We start from the raw sequence: 16,480 nt of genomic DNA on the forward strand, positions 1-16,480 counted from the left end.
TAGCTTTATCGGGGGTAATCTGATTGTTCGGCCGTATGGCCGCGGGCTCCGGCAGGATCGGTTCAAAATCAAACCTGACTGATCGACCAAACGACCGATCTCCGCCGGACGAAAGATGTCGGCACACGGGCCACACAATCCGAAAATCTTACGAATCCTCGATTCGTACGATAGGATCTCTGTGTCTATGGCCACCTTAATTGTACCATTATTAATCAAAAAAGAAGTGTCCAAAGGAAATAATAAAAGGGGAAAAAATACTCACAGTTCACCCCAGTCCATGGGTGCAAAAATCTGAAAAAGCAAAAAGTTGTGCGTTTTCTCCAAAAGTAAAGACCAAAAATGATTAAAAATTGAAATAATTTATTAGGACATACAGGTAATCATTTGCTATGTAGAAAATATGCATAAATCGTATACGTTCATAAATAAATGTAAATGTTTAAACCAAACATACCCCTCCCTCACCTTAAAGCGCTAGATTCTGGAACTTGACGTCCATCTGCTTTCAATAGTGGGCGGCACGCAGATTCTCTGGAAACCAGATCCATCACTTCATTATCGAAAACTGTGAGGGAGGGCGTGCATTAGTCTGCTAGCCTAAGGGAAGTGGGAAAATAGTACTTTTTATCAGGTATGTCTGTAAAAAATTAATTGAAAAGATTTTTTTAAAAATTAATTGAAAAAAAAAATATTGTTAGAATTTCAGATAAGTTCATGTCAAAAAGTGAAAATGTTTGCATGTTAGTAAAATCAGAAATGTTATTCCAACTTACACCTACTACAGGGATAGGGGCCACCATGCCTTCCCTACCTTATTCTGTCTGTGTTCAGAAATTTCATTCAGTGCTGTGACCACACATTGCCATAGAAATACTTTATCTGAATATGGCAACATTAATTAGTTGGTAAGACTCGTTGTGATCTAAGCGTCTGCCTTTCTGTAATTCAGAGCTTTCTGGATAGCGGATCCCATATTTGTATAATATATATAGATACAGGTATAGGATCCCTTATCCGGAAACCCGATATCCTGAAAGTTCCGAATTACGGAATGGCTGTCTCCCATAGACTCCATTTTATCCAAATAATCCAAATTTTTAAAAATGATTTCCTTTTTCTCTGTAATAATAAAACAGGAGCTTGTACTTGATCCCAACTAAGATATAATTAATCCTTATTGGAAGCAAAACCAGCCTATTGGGTTTATTTAATGTTTAAATGAATTTCTAGTAGACTTAAGGCATGAAGACCCAAATTACGGAAAGATCCGTTATCCGGAAAACCCAAGGTCCCGAGCATTCTGGATAACAGGTCCCATACCTGTGTGTGTGTGTATATATATATATATATATATATATATATATATATATATATATATATATATATATGTATATGTATATATATATATATATATATATGTATATATATATATATATGTATATATATGTATATATGTATATATATATATATATGTATATATATGTATATATATATATATGTATATATATGTATATATATATATATATATATATATGTATATATATGTATATATATATATATGTATATATATGTATATATATATATATGTATATATATATATATATATATATATATATATATATATATACATATATATATATATATATATATATATATATATATATATATATATAACGCAATGTATATATAAAACGCAATGTATTCAGGTGTCTTGTACTAATGAGTCTTCCTTCAAACAGACCCAGCGAGTGTGCACCCTAATTGTCCATGTGATGTGCAGGAGGCGCAGTAATGTTTAGGTGTAATATAATGATCCATTCAGGTCTAAGTAGCTTCAATACAGACCCATTAGTTCATTGCCTAGAAAATTATAAATTGGAGCTCTATTCCTACAGTCACACTGGGGCTCATCTTGGACTTGAACTCAAGAACTAGTGTCAGCAGCTGCTGCCTAAGAAGCTGGTTGGGCAAAAAACAAATGTTCTTTCTTATTACATGACACAGGTAGTTAGTGATTGTGGTTTGGTGGTGGCTTTTACCTTCACTGCTTTTTGCAGACACTTTCCAGCTTAATCATCTGGTTTCCAGTTTATCCAGTCCCTTTTGCTCAGGTGTGCCCTAGTATCTGTCCAATCTTGTTGCACGTCCAAATTATTCAAATTCACTGGCAATGCAGTTGAATCTTGTTTTCAGGTCATGTCCCTGTGTATATATATGTATGCCACTCCATTTAAAGGAAAACTATACCCCCAAAATGAATACTTAAGCAACAGATAGTTTATATCAAATTGAATGACATTAAAGAATCTTACCAAACTGGAATATATATTTACATAAATATTGCCCTTTTACATCTCTTGCCTTGAACCACCATTTTGTGACTCTATCTGTGCTGCCTCAGAGATCACCTGACCAGAAATACTACAACACTAACTGTAACAGGAAGAAGTGAGGAAGCAAAAGGCAGAACTCTGTCTGTTAATTGGCTCATGTGACCTTACATGTGGTTTGTATGTGTGCACAGTGAATCTTACGATCTCAGGGGGCGGCCCTTATTTTTTAAAATGGCAATTTTCTATTTATGATTACCCAATGGCACATACTACTAAAAAAGTATATTATTATGATAATGGTTCATTTACATGAAGCAGAGTTTTACACATGAGCTGTTTTACTCAGTATCTTTTAATAGAGACCAACATTGTTTGGGGGGTATAGTTTTCCTTTAACACAAACTTACTAAAAGTTAACCACCCCTCTAAGTAAGTTATAGAATGGCTTATAATAAGCATCTTTTCAATTGGCCTTTATTTATTTTTTTCTTATTTGATATATAACTCTTTCTTTCCATAATTCGAAATGTCCTTCTGCTTCTATATTTCGGCAAAAATAGTTTATATTTACCAATGTGAGGTGCTCAATGTTGGCTCTGCTGCAATCACGAGCTTCCGTATGATACGCACAAAAATAGAAACTAAGGCACACTTCGTTAAATGCTTCTGCAAAAAATCCAAGATTTTTATTTAAGGTGAGATCTCTGCAAACTCTCACCTTAAATAAAAGAAAAATCTTGGATTTTTTGCAGAAGCATTTAAAGTGGACCTGTCACCCAGACACAAACAGCTGTATAATAAAAGTCCTTTTCAAATTAAAGGGCATGTAAAGTCTAAAATAGAATAAGGCTAGAAATGCTGTATTTTGTATACTAAATATAAACATGAACTAACTGTACCACAAGCCTAATCAAACAAATAATTTATGCTTTCAAAGTTGGCTACAGGGGGTCACCATCTTTTTACTTTGTTAAACATCTTTGCAAGACTAAGACTGTGCACATGCTCTGTCTATCAAATATTTCCTGCCCCTCCTCTATGACTTAGGCAATTACTTTCACTTTCCATTCAGCACTTCCTAGATGTCACTGCTCTCCCCACATTCCCCCGTTCTCTTTACCATTTAATTGTGTAGCCAGTACATGGGGATGGACATCAGGTCCCCCATTCTGGTGCACAAACAAGATTCTGAGATGATACAAGGCTTGTCTTAATAACAGTGTCCACAAAATGGCTCCTGCCTGCTTGCTATAATTATGAATTCTCAGCCTGATGGAAACAATATTCAAATAATTTCTACAGTGTAATTAAAGTTAATTTTCTTTAACTAACATGATAAAATATAGGATTTGGAATCATTTTTTTTTTTTTCATAAAAAATGAAAAATGAGAGTTAATTGAAAGGTGAACAACCCCTCTATTAGTTGGGATCAAGTACAAGGTACTGTTTTATTATTACAGTTTGGATTATTTGGATAAAATGGAGCTTTCTGGATAACTGGTTTCTGGATAATGGATCCCATACCTGTACCATGGTTAAAAAATGGATACATATAAAAGACTACTCTTTTCCTTATTGTAGATGCAAGATTAGAAATTCTCAATATGCTGAGTGTATTTTTTTTTTTTTTTTTTATTCCCACAGACATCCCCCTACGGCAAGTAGTTGCTGAGGAATGCGTTGCTTTCTTGCTTAACTGGCGTGAAAATGAATGTCTAACTCTGCAAGTTCCAGCATCTCTGGTACAGAGTAATCCCTACGTTAAGGTAAGGTGTTCTTAAAGGAAAACTGTACCCCTAAAATGAATACTGCGGCAACAGATAGTTTATATCAAATTAAGTGGCATATTAAAGAATCTTATTAAACTGGAATTTATATATTTTTTTTTAAAAGTTTTTATTTTAAAATTTTCAAACATTCAACATACACAATATGAATAGTAGAGGTAGAGAGAGAAGAAATAGATATTAGAAAAGAAAGTTGTGAAGGAAGGAAGGGGGAGGGGAGGTAAGGTACAGACTGGCATATACATTATATTAGAATACTTGTAGTTAACCTGTTTGTACTTTCAACCAGGTACCCCAGACAGCATCAAATTTTTCAGGGCAGCCCCTTGACAGATAGGTCAGTTTCTGATTTGAGAGAGAATCATTTATCAGCTTTTGCCAATATTGCAGTGTAGGAGGGTTAAGTGACTTCCAATGCATTAATATGGCTTTCTTGGCAAAATATAAGAGCTGCAGGTAACAAAGTCTAGAGTAGGAGCGTAACTGGAGGTCACCCGTTACCCCCAATAAACAATTTTCCGGTGAACGAATACTTGGTAATGCGAGTTTTTCATTCAAGTATTGAAGTACAACACTCCAAAATCCCTGGATTACCGGACAGGTCCAGAATACATGAAACAAGGTACCCGGTTCCTCCCTGCACTTGGGACATAGGTCTGAAACATTTTCATAAATTTTAGCCAATCGGTAGGGAATTAAATAGACTCTATTCAAGAATTTTATTTGTATAAACCTGTCCCTCATAGAGATAGATAGCTCAGTGACTAACTTGAGAGCGTCCTTCCATTTTTCTTCATCTAAGTCAGGAATATCACTTTGCCATTTGCCCTTAACCCTCTCAAGGGGGGAGGGACCAGCGGTAGATAGGATAGTATACAACCAGGATAGGGGTTTTGTTAGGTCCACTCTATGTAAATATGTCTCTAAGGTTGTCATCTCTAAACTTACAGGTCTCACTGGAAATTGTACATTGAAAGCATGTCTTAATTGCAAATAGCGAAACAGCATATCTGGGTGAGGGTGTACTTCCCGTTGTAGTGAAGCATATGTTTTACATTCACCCCCAGAGGTTATATCCCCAAGCGTTTTTATCCCCAGCTGTGCCCATCGTGCAATGTAAGGGAGTGAGTGAAAATGAAGTAGGTGGGTATTACCCCACAATGGTGTATAGGGAGACCAGGCTGTAGAGGTCCCCCTGGCTAGTGTTTGAGACTTCTGAAATACCTGTACCACCGTGCGCATAGAAGAAGTGGTAACGCGATAGGGGGAGACACCCCTGTAAGGGAGTTTGGCAAGAGCCTCAAGGGAACCAATTACAGCGGCTTCTAGGACCACTGCCGAGTTGCTCAAATCAGGGACAAACCCTGGAATTTATATTTAAGTAAATTTTGCCTTGAGCCACCATTTCGTGATGGTCTCTGTGCTGCCTCAGAGATTACCTGACCAGAAATACTGCAGCTCTAACTGTAACAGGAAGAAGTGTGGGAGCAAAAGACACAACTCTGTCTGTTAATTGGCTCATGTGACCTAACATGTATGGTATGTTTGTGTGCACCGTGAATCATACGATCCCAGGGGGAGGCCCTTATTTTTTAAAATGGCAGTTTTCTATTTGGGATTACCCAATGGCACATACTACTAAAAAATGATATTTTATTAAAATGGTTTATTTACATGAAGCAGGGTTTTACATATGAGCTGTTTTATGCAATGTATTTTTATAGAGACCTACATTGTTTGAGGGTATAGTTTTCTTTCAGCACTAAAATAAAAATAGGACAGAAAGGAATGCTTTGAGGCACATTTCACCTATTTGCATTCTCCATTATGTTTCTAGCTTGGGCAGCTGCTGGCAGCCACATGCAAAGAACTCCCTGGACCAGATAGTCGTAGAACAGCCAAGGACCTGTGGGAAGTGGTAGTGCAGATATGCAGCGTCTCCAACCAGCATAAAAGAAACAACGATGGCAGAGTTTGTCTCATAAAGAACCGGGATTCCACAATGGGTATCATGTACCGGTACGTTATTGATGTTAAGCTACGGTTTATACTAAGGATGTATTCCCATACTTGCCAATGAATGGGTATAGTTGTACCCCCACTACAAGTACACTTACAGAATATGCTATATCTAGGGTTGCCACACAGCCAGTATTTTACCCAGCACCCGATTTGCCGGGCGGAGCCCCTATGCCGCGTGGTCCTAGCGCCCGCCAGCACTAGCGGGCGAACGAGCGCATGCGTGAAAGAACTGAAGCACTGGGGAGAAGCGTGTCCCCATAGAGCGGCTCAGCGGCGTGCCGCCCCTAATAAGTTGCCTCCCTAGGCCTGGGCCTTTGTGTAAAACACATGCCGGGGCCGGTATTACAAATTTACGAGCTATGTAGTTGCCGGTAAATTTGTAATACCCTTAAAGGAACAGTAACATCATAAAATAAAAGTGTTTTAAAGTAATGAAAATATAATACAGCGTTGCCCTGCACTGGTAAAACTGCTGTGTTTGCTTCAGAAACACTACTATTGTTTATATAAATAAGCTGCTGTGTAGCAGTGGGGGCAGCCATTCAAAGGAGAAAAAGCTCAAGTTACACAGCAGATAGCAGATAAGCTCTGTCTGTCTAATGGTGTTATCTGTTATCCATTAGCTAACCTGTGCCATATAGCCGTTTTTCAATTTCCACCATTGCTCCACAGCAGCTTGTTTATATGAACTATAGTAGTGTTTCTGAAGTAAACACATCAGTTTTACCAGTGCAGAGCAACACTACATGATATTTTCATTACATTAAAACACTTACATTTTTGGGTGTTACTGTTCCTTTAACAAAACCCATTGACCCGCCCCCAATCCGCTGGAAACGTAACTGTTCTGCTCTTTCTGACCATCGTCGCGATGTGGATCCTCCCCCTTTTACTTTACAGCCCCCCCCTTTTTGTTCCTGCACCCACTACCTGCCAGTATAATTTTTTTAGAAAGTTGGTAATCCTAGCTATAGCTATGATGTATGATGTAGAGAGTATTATTCTGAGACAATTTGCAATTGATGACTGGATGTCTAACAGAACACTACTTCCTGCTTTTCAGCTCTCTAACTCTGAGTTACTCAGCAACTATAAGGGGGGCCACATGGGACATAACTGTTCAGTGAGTTTGCAATTGATCCTCAGCATTCAGCTCAAAATTCAAAAGCAACAGTTATGATCCATTATGACCCCTCAAGTCTCTGATTGGTTACTGCCTGGTAACCATTGTGGATACCAAGAGAGCTGAAAAGCAGGAAGTAGTTTTCTGGCTATTATGTTACACATCCAGTCACTCCAGCCTTTATACATTACATTTTTGACTAACTAACTATATTAGATAAATTTTTTATTTTGCACAGTCTATCTATTTACCCAGTTTTTATTTTTACACTGAACAATTCCTTTAAGGGTAAGGGCACACTGGGCGATTCGGGGGGAGATTTAGTCGCCTGGCGGGCGGGAATCGGGCGACTTCGGAAAACGAATCGCCGATTGTGATTAGTGCCGGCGATTTTTCATTTTAGCCAGGCGCAGAGTGAGGGAAGGCGTTCTGGGAGATTGGTCGCCGCAAAGTCGAGGCGATTAGTTGCCAGGCGACTAAATCTCCCAGAATCGCCCAGTGTGCCCTTACCCTAAAGGTGATAAAAAGAACAGGATTACATGCTTGATGCCAATTTGATATACACACACATTATTCTTATGTATATGTCAGGCCTCAGCCGTCACTCTATATTAGCAAGATTAGGAGATAAACTGTAGCAACAAAATCTTAATATACTTAATCTTGATTGTAGCTTTCAAATTGTTTTTATATTTCATCTATGTTTACATCTCTTTTTACTTTTCAGAAATGAACTAGTATCCTTTATTAAAAAATTACGTGTAAGTATAAGAAAGTACACAAAAGAGGGAACTGGCTATTATTATTATTATTATTATTATTATTATTATTATTGGTATTATTATTATTTGTATTGTTGTATATTATTATTATTATTATTATTGGTATTATTATTATTATTATTATTGGTATTATTATTATTATTATTATTATTATTATTATTATTATTATTGGTATTATTATTATTATTATTATTATTGCATCAGGGGCACACAAAGATTATGGTTAGAATCTCAGAGTGGGTCTTTGTTGGCTGCAACCAAATGGCTAAAATGTTATTTATTTGGTGCTCTGGCAGGCCATTATTATAGATGTATACTAATGTTTTCCCTGCTTTTCTTGCTATTTGAGTCCCTATTGCACGACAGCCCCTCCATCTATTAAAACAGAAGGGGTCATACAGTCAGAAGAAGGCATTACTGTTACATTACGTTTGTCTGAAAACCTTTTGTAAATAGGATTTTCTTTCCTATTTAGGAGCCGCTGGTCTTAACGACATTGCTGTCCCTTTTTGTCAAGCTTCATAACCTTCGGGTCAGTATATTCTTATACAATAGTCTGAATTTTGTTTTGGTGCTAGATTTATATGCATGATTGGTGTTTATTGTGTACTTCTGCCGGTTCAGCCTACTTTCGGTAATTACCAACACCCTGTGTCATTCTTGCAGGAGGACATAGTCAATGACATCACTGCTGAGCACATCTCTATCTGGCCATCATGCATCCCAAAGTAAGACTTGTCTCTCTTTTCTTCAGCCTTTCCCTGTATGTTATTAAATTCATACTACTTAGATTAACATTTTCCCAGTATACAGCTCCATTAGCCTCTGTTACGCCTTAAACTGGGCCCCAGTATACAGCTAAAGTAGCCTCTGTTTACTCCTTAAATTGGGTCCTAGTATACAGCTCCAGTAGCCTCTGTTTACTCCTTACATTGAGCCTAGTATACAGCTCCAGTAGCCTCTGTTTACTCCTTACATTGGGTCCCAGTATACAGCTCCAGTAGCCTCTGTTTACTCCTTACTTTGAACCCAGTATACAGCTCCAGTAGCCTCTGTTTACTCCTTACATTGAGCCCAGTATACAGTTCCAGTAGCCTCTGTTTACACCTTACATTGGGCCCCAGTATACAGCTCCAGTAGCCTCTGTTTACTCCTTACATTGGGCCCCAGTATACAGCTCCAGTAGCCTCTGTTTACTCCTTACATTGGGCCCCAGTATACAGCTCCAGTAGCCTCTGTTTACACCTTACATTGGGCCCCAGTATACAGTTCCAGTAGCCTCTGTTTACTCCTTACATTGAGCCCAGTATACAGCTCCAGTAGCCTCTGTTTACTCCTTACATTGGGCCCCAGTATACAGTTCCAGTAGCCTCTGTTTACTCCTTACATTGGGCCCCAGTATACAGCTCCAGTAGCCTCTGTTTACTCCTTACATTGGGCCCCAGTATACAGTTCCAGTAGCCTCTGTTTACTCCTTACATTGAGCCCAGTATACAGCTACAGTAGCCTCTGTTTACTCCTTACATTGGGCCCCAGTATACAGCTCCAGTAGCCTCTGTTTACTCCGTACATTGAGCCCAGTATACAGCTCTAGTAGCCTCTGTTTACACCTTACATTGGGCCCCAGTATACAGTTCCAGTAGCCTCTGTTTACTCCTTACATTGGGCCCCAGTATACAGCTCCAGTAGCCTCTGTTTACTCCTTACATTGAGCCCAGTATACAGCTACAGTAGCCTCTGTTTACTCCTTACATTGGGCCCCAGTATACAGCTCCAGTAGCCTCTGTTTTTTTTTTTTGGAGGTTATGACATTTCTAGAGATCTGCTGAACATATTGTGACTCCAGAGCAGCAGAAATAAATTCTCTAGCGCTATGTAAGCCATTTATTTCTCCATATTCTAGCCTCCAGGCTGTGGACTTTGATGCTGTGGCCGTTACAGTGAAAGAATTGGTCAGCTATGCACTAACAATAAATTCTAACAGTCACTCCTGGCTCACGATTCAGGCAGATATATATTTTGGTGAGTACATCAGTATATTATGCGCATGGTAAGTTCACTGTGACAAATCAGTAATGATTATTATGAATGAATAAAGAAGTTTATTATTATTTGTATGTTTGTTTTTACAGCAACAAATGAGTATTCTGCTGCTCTAAATTACTATCTGCAGGCAGGGGCAGTGTGCTCTGATTTCTTTACCAAGCAAGTTCCTCCTGAGGTTTATACAGATCAAGTGAGTATCGGGTACCTATTTAATTTATTGTGCAGCACAATGAGAAAATTAAAGGGGTAGTCACTTTTTTTTCTTTTCAGAGTCTCTCCTGTTTATCTTCAATATAAATCTAGCCTCATAATTATATTGCTCATTGTTGAGGTCACACACCCTTGGGAGGCTTGAAAAGGTGGTGTAGTGGACTGGGCTGAAAGACAATAAGGGGAGAATGCCCCCTTGATACACCAGAAATCCATCTTAAAGGAGAAGGAAAGCTACCGAAGCAGCTTATTGTCAATAGATTAGCCACAATAGTACAATCTATAACACTATATTTATTCTGCAGAATGCTTTACCATACCTGAGTAAACTGCTCTAGGAGCTCTCTCTCGGTTTGTTTAGGATAGCAGCTGCCATATTAGCTTGGTGTGACATCACTTCCTGCCTGAGTCTCTCCCTGCTCACTCATAGCTCTGGGCTCAGATTACAGAGAAGGGGGGAGCAAACTGAGCATGCTCACGCCGGGGGCAAGGAGGTTTAAGCTGAAAACAGGAAGTCTTATACAAAAGCCCATGAGTACACAATAGAAGGAAAGAAATGCTGTGTTTCTTTTGACAGGGGACTCACAGTAGCATTACTTTAAGGGTTTACTGGTGTATTTATATAGACTTTTCTGATAAAGCTTATTTAATTTTAGCCTTTCCTTTTCCTTTAAAGGCCAGTTAGGTTAAACTTTGGGAAGAACATTTATTCGATATTTTTAGAGCTATGGCTGCTAATTCCATATACCTGTACCCAATTCATGAGCAAAGGGGCCCCTGGCCAAACAGACCTTCAAGCAGGGCTTGAACTGAAAAGGTTTTACCTGACCTGCGCCCGCCCAAGCAAGTTTGAAGTCCTGGATCATTGCTGCTATTGACACTGAAACTTTAGGCTGGTGCAATAAGTTCAGTATATAAAACATGGCAGTTTTAGCCATGTTCATTTTTAGGGTTTAGTTTTCCTTTAAAGGAGAACTAAAGCATAATAAAGAAGTGGACTAGAAATGCTGCACATTATCTGTTGGGCTTCTGGAGCACAACGTGTTGCTTTCCCTGTGTCTGATGAACCAACGCTGTTCTGCATTCACCAGTAATTCTTGTCCGTATTTGTCCAGGTGATTAAAAGAATGATCAAATGTTGCTCCATGCTGAATTGTCACACACAAGTGAGTATTCACACTCTCATTTCTCATGTGCAAACAGGTTTCCCTGCCATGTTCTTCCGGAGTGCCTACCTTTGTTTGATTTTTAGCTTTGTATTTCTCAACACTCCCTACTGTGTCCCTTTCTTCGCCGTATCTTAAACGCCACTAGCAATCCCCTTTAAGGACCAGTAACATCAAAAAATGAAATTGTTTTAAAGGAATGAAAATATAATGTAGTTTTGCCCTGCACTGGTAAAACTGGTGTGTTTGCTTCAGAAACTCTACTATTGTTTATATAAATAAGCTGCTGTGTAGCAATGTGGGCAGCCATTCAAATGAGGAAAGGCTCAGGTTACACAGCAGATAAGCTCTGTAGAACATAATGGTGTTATCTGTTATCCACCTCTCTCTCATCTGTGCCTTATAGCCTTTTTTCAATTTCCGCCCTTGCTCCACAGCAGCTTGTTTATATGAACTATAGTAGTGTTTCTGAAGCAAACACATCAGTTTTACCAGTGCAGGGCAACACTACATGATATTTTCATTACTTTAAAACACTTTTTCATTTTTTGGTGTTACTGTTCCTTTAATAAGCAGGGGATAGGGCTCTGGCCTTCGGGCTTAGCAATAATGAACACACAGAGCAGATGTAGGGCTTGTGATAGAGAGATTCCTGTAGCAAGTGTCCAGTGCCACCCAACAGGCTTCTCAATCAGTGCAGAATGCGGATTCTGTAAACTCTGACTAGGCACCCCTGCCCAGCGGAAACTACCATGTGCCGGTTGTAGCTCTGTAAACATTGCAAGTGCCGGTTGTTGCTCTATAAACTTTGCAAGTGCCGGTTGTTGCTCTGTAAACATTGCAAGTGCCGGTTGTTGCTCTTTAAACATTGCAAGTGCCGGTTGTAGCTCTGTAAACATTGCAAGTGTCGGTTGTTGCTCTGTAAACATTGCAAGTGCCAGTTTTTTAAGCTGAGACACTGCTCCCAGCTCCCCCTGCCTGTCACAATGAAGGCTATTTCACTTGCTTATGTAGCCCCAGAAAGACTAAGGGTATCAGCACTTTGGGAGATTTGTCAACTGCAGGCAAAAAATCTCCCAAAATGCCTTACACCTTGACTTACAGATCAATCACTGCAAGCAAAATGCATTACTCATAGTGATCTGGCTTAAGAGTGTATGTTGCTCTAAAAATATCTTGCCTAACAACAGCTCATAAATAAAACCCTGCTTCATCTAAATCAACCATTTTAATAAAATATAATTTTTTAGTAGTATGTGCCATTGGGTAATCATAAATAGAAAATTGCCATTTTAATAAATAAGGGCCGCCCCCTGGGATCGTACGATTCACTGTACTCACAAACATACCAACAAACCACACATGTTAGGTCACATGAGCCAATTAACAGACAGAGTTGTGTCTTTTGCTTCCTCACTTCTTCCTGTTACAGTTAGAGTTGTAGTATTTCTGGTCAGGTGATCTCTGAGGCAGCACACAGACCGTCACAAAATGGTGTCTTAAGGCAAGAGATGTAAAAGGGCAATATTTACTTAAATATATATTCCAGTTTGGTAAGATTCTTTAATATGACACTTAATATGATATAAACTGTCTGCATTCATTCCGAAGGTAGAGTTATAGTTTTATCTCATGAAATTGTCTTCTTTCATATTTTCTTGTGATTAAGCTTTATTAATACAGAACCAAAAACTCACAAATTGGTTTTTCAAATATCCTTCACAACCAACCCCCCCCCCCCAAAAGCAACGTGTAGCCCCCACCCTTACAAGGTGTTTATTCTGTTTACAGGTGGCAATACTGTGTCAGTTTCTCAGGGAAATAGATTACAAAACTGCATTTAAAGCCTTACAAGAACAGAACAGGTAAGTAGAAGCAGATATGACATATGGTACTTACAACTATAAGGTGCTAGAGATTGAAATATTTCTTATCCTGCTGCCTCCCTCAAGCTTCAAGTCAGAGCCAATGGTATGCAAGGAAATGGCTGGTTAAGCTTCCCATTCAAATAAGTCGAATATGGCATTTTAATTATATAGCACCAACATATTCTGTAGCTCTTTACAAATAAGAACAGCTGTGCTGTGTTACGTACTTAAGGGCAGAGTTGCACGCTCACCCGGCGACAAATCTCCTCTTCTACGTGGCGACTTATCTCCCCGAACTGCCTTCCCGCCGGCTAGAATGTAAATCGCCCGCAGGATGGCACTCGGATCGTTTAATTTTCCAAAGTCGCCCGGGTTCCTTGTGAGGCAACTTTGGGCAACTTCAGAAAATGAAGTGCACCGATTGCCATCCCCAGTGATTTACATTCTAGCCGGCGGGAGTTAGTTCGGGGAGGTTAGTCGCCCTGAAGAAGAGGAGATTTGTTGCAGGGCGACTAATCTCCCCGAATCTTTGCATCTGCCCTTACCCTAATGGGAGCATGGTTACAAGTGCAGCCAGCAAAAATGAGTGTTTATTTGACAGAGAATAGATTTGGGGACCAGAGAAAGTGCTACAAGTCACTCCAGTGTTTATTTAGAATTACATTTAATCCTTAGCAGGTAATGATACTTACTAGTAACACGGGATCGTTTTCTTTCAGCCATGATGGAATGGATTCTTACTACGATTATATCTGGGATGTGACAATATTGGAATATCTGACCTGTATCCTTTTATATTGGTATAATGGAGTATTCTCTCAGTATGAGCATTGCTTGTGAAGCTCTCCAGTACAGGAACATTTCTGTGTCAGTCCAGAGAATTTCATGAGATTGGGATATGGTAGAGTCCTGCACGGGTCTGCTGACTATCAGTGTGTGTTAAAGGGGTTGTTCACCTTCAAACAATTAGTTGTTTTCAGATAGATCACCAGAAATAACGACTTTTTCCAATTACTTTCTATTTTCTATGTATGACAGTTTTTCTAATAATGAAGTGTAAAGTGTCAGACACCTTCTAAAGCAGCCCTGGGGGGGGGGTCACCGACCCTGTAAACTGTTCTAAATTGATACATTTAGTTGATACATTTCTTATCTTTGTCCCTGCTGAGCAGAATCCCTGAGTTTCATTACAGGCAGCTGTTAGAATTGATACAATAGTTGTTAATACTCCAGAGATGCTGCTGAGAAATGGATCAACTAAATGTTGCAGAATTGTAACAGTTCAGAGTCTGCGCCTGAATTACTGAGCTGTCAGACTCAAACACCAGAGACACGAACATTCACCTTTAAACTTAGATTTTGGAAAAACAGCAAAAAATAAATAATGGAAAGTAATTGAAAAAAGTCTATTTCTGGGGAAGAATCGAAAAACAACTGAATTGTGTTTGGTTTTGGTGTTCTTTAAGAGACTAACAGAGGAACAGAAGGAATTCTGGGCAATGAGAAGGTGAAAAAGAGTAGCTACACTCTCCCCTGCAATGGAATAAGAGGGCACAGAAGGAAGAAAATGGCTGATGGTGGAGAAATGGAAAAGGGCTGAGCAGAAAGTATAATGGGGGGGTGCGTAGAGAATGTGCAAGAAAGTGGGAAAATGCTGTGGGGCAGGGCAGTAAGAGAGTGGTGGGTGATCTGGGAGGTGGGGAAAATAGGGCGATCTGTGAAACTGTGACAATGATGGGGGTTCAGGGAAAGGGTGTAAGTAAGGAGGAAATGTTGGATAATGGGAGACTATTGAAGGAACTATCGCAAAAAAGGAAAAGCTAATATAAGCTTCATACTAAAATATTAACTTTCCCCTTTAAGTAGGCGTTGGAAAGTGAGAGAATGCTGGATGATAAAAAACCAAAAAACCCTAGGAAAGGTGCAGGAACGCAGAAGAGGGCTCATTTGTTGGAGGATACAAGGAATGATTTTGGGAGAATGCTAGATGGTTGGGGGTGACACAAGATGGATCATGAATGTATAAAATGTAGGGAAGTGGTGGTACAAACTGTGCAGGTGAGTGGGTGAAATGCTGGTTTTTGGGGGACAATGAGAAATGGGTTCAGATAAGGGTTAAAGTAATGGATGATTGGGGTTACATGGCATTGGTGGAAAAAACCAAAAAAGTTTTGCACAGAGAAGGCCGGACTGTTTGAGACTGAGAAACACCTCAGGGAATGGAGACTGCTGGCTGCATGGAGAGTGGATCTGGGGGGAAAGAAAACCAAGCTGCAAAGAGAAAAATGGTGAGGAAAATAAAGATGTGCACAAGGGAGGTCTGGGGAAGCAGAGTGCTGCATAGAGTGTGATGGAGCAGAGAGAAGAGGTCTGTAACAGAAGAATGTGCAGGGAAGGAGCATCAAGAGATGGAGCAGAAACAGGAGAGAAGATACAGAGAAGCAGTGTGGGATGGAGGCAGAAGAAGAAACCTTTGCATAAAGAGGGCTACAGAGGAGTGGACAGAACAAAAATAAGAATAAGGGACTGAGATTAATCATTACTAACGAGAAAATCATTCATGAAAGGGAGGGAAGGAGAGTCGAGATTGGTTCACGTGTTCCGATTAATGTTTCATTCCCCCAATAGGCAACGGTTACCCTGCACATGAATTCAGATTCTCTCACGTACTCTTATTTACTTAATCAAGCTTTCTAGATTTGCATCATAAAAGAGGAGAGACTGATAAAAGACAAATAGCGGTGAGTAACATCTAGCTCCATGCTCTGGGCTACTGTCATATTTCTCTGCCAAATATTTTCATATTTGATTAAAGGGACGGCCGTAATTGTATTTTAACAGAAGCATTAAATGACCGGTAACATCAATTTTTTCAACAAAAAAAAAAAAAAATTCATTAGTATAGAACGAAAAGAAAAAAAAAGACAAGGACAAATTAAACTTTTAAATCGCTAAGTCTTTATTAAGAAATAACTTACCGAAACTCTGCTTGCGCTCCTCTTCAGAAAAGGCGATCCATCACTCAGTGCTCAATTTTTTGATCGAAGGATAATCCTTCGATCAATGGATTAAAATCGTTTGATTCGAAGGATTTAATCCTTCGATCGAACAATTATTCCTTCGATCGCGCGAATTACGC

General features: G+C 39.2%; 1 protein-coding gene across 2 annotated transcripts in view; it reads left to right on the forward strand.

The window, feature by feature from the left end:
• The window catches only part of ints8.S (integrator complex subunit 8 S homeolog), a 36,298-nt gene that overhangs the window by 18,193 nt on the left and 1,625 nt on the right, over positions 1-16,480 (forward strand). Inside the window, 11 exon segments of one of the 2 annotated variants that reach the window (NM_001095983.1) lie at positions 3,982-4,103; positions 5,962-6,143; positions 7,997-8,030; positions 8,527-8,583; positions 8,718-8,779; positions 9,955-10,073; positions 10,184-10,287; positions 11,423-11,473; positions 13,265-13,338; positions 14,061-14,125; positions 16,039-16,082. In NM_001095983.1, the coding sequence (NP_001089452.1) occupies positions 3,982-4,103; positions 5,962-6,143; positions 7,997-8,030; positions 8,527-8,583; positions 8,718-8,779; positions 9,955-10,073; positions 10,184-10,287; positions 11,423-11,473; positions 13,265-13,338; positions 14,061-14,125; positions 16,039-16,082 (914 nt within the window). 2 annotated transcript variants of the gene reach the window in all.

Source organism: Xenopus laevis, chromosome 6S, assembly GCF_017654675.1.
Source record: "Xenopus laevis strain J_2021 chromosome 6S, Xenopus_laevis_v10.1, whole genome shotgun sequence".
In the NCBI taxonomy this organism is placed as follows: Eukaryota; Metazoa; Chordata; class Amphibia; order Anura; family Pipidae; genus Xenopus; species Xenopus laevis.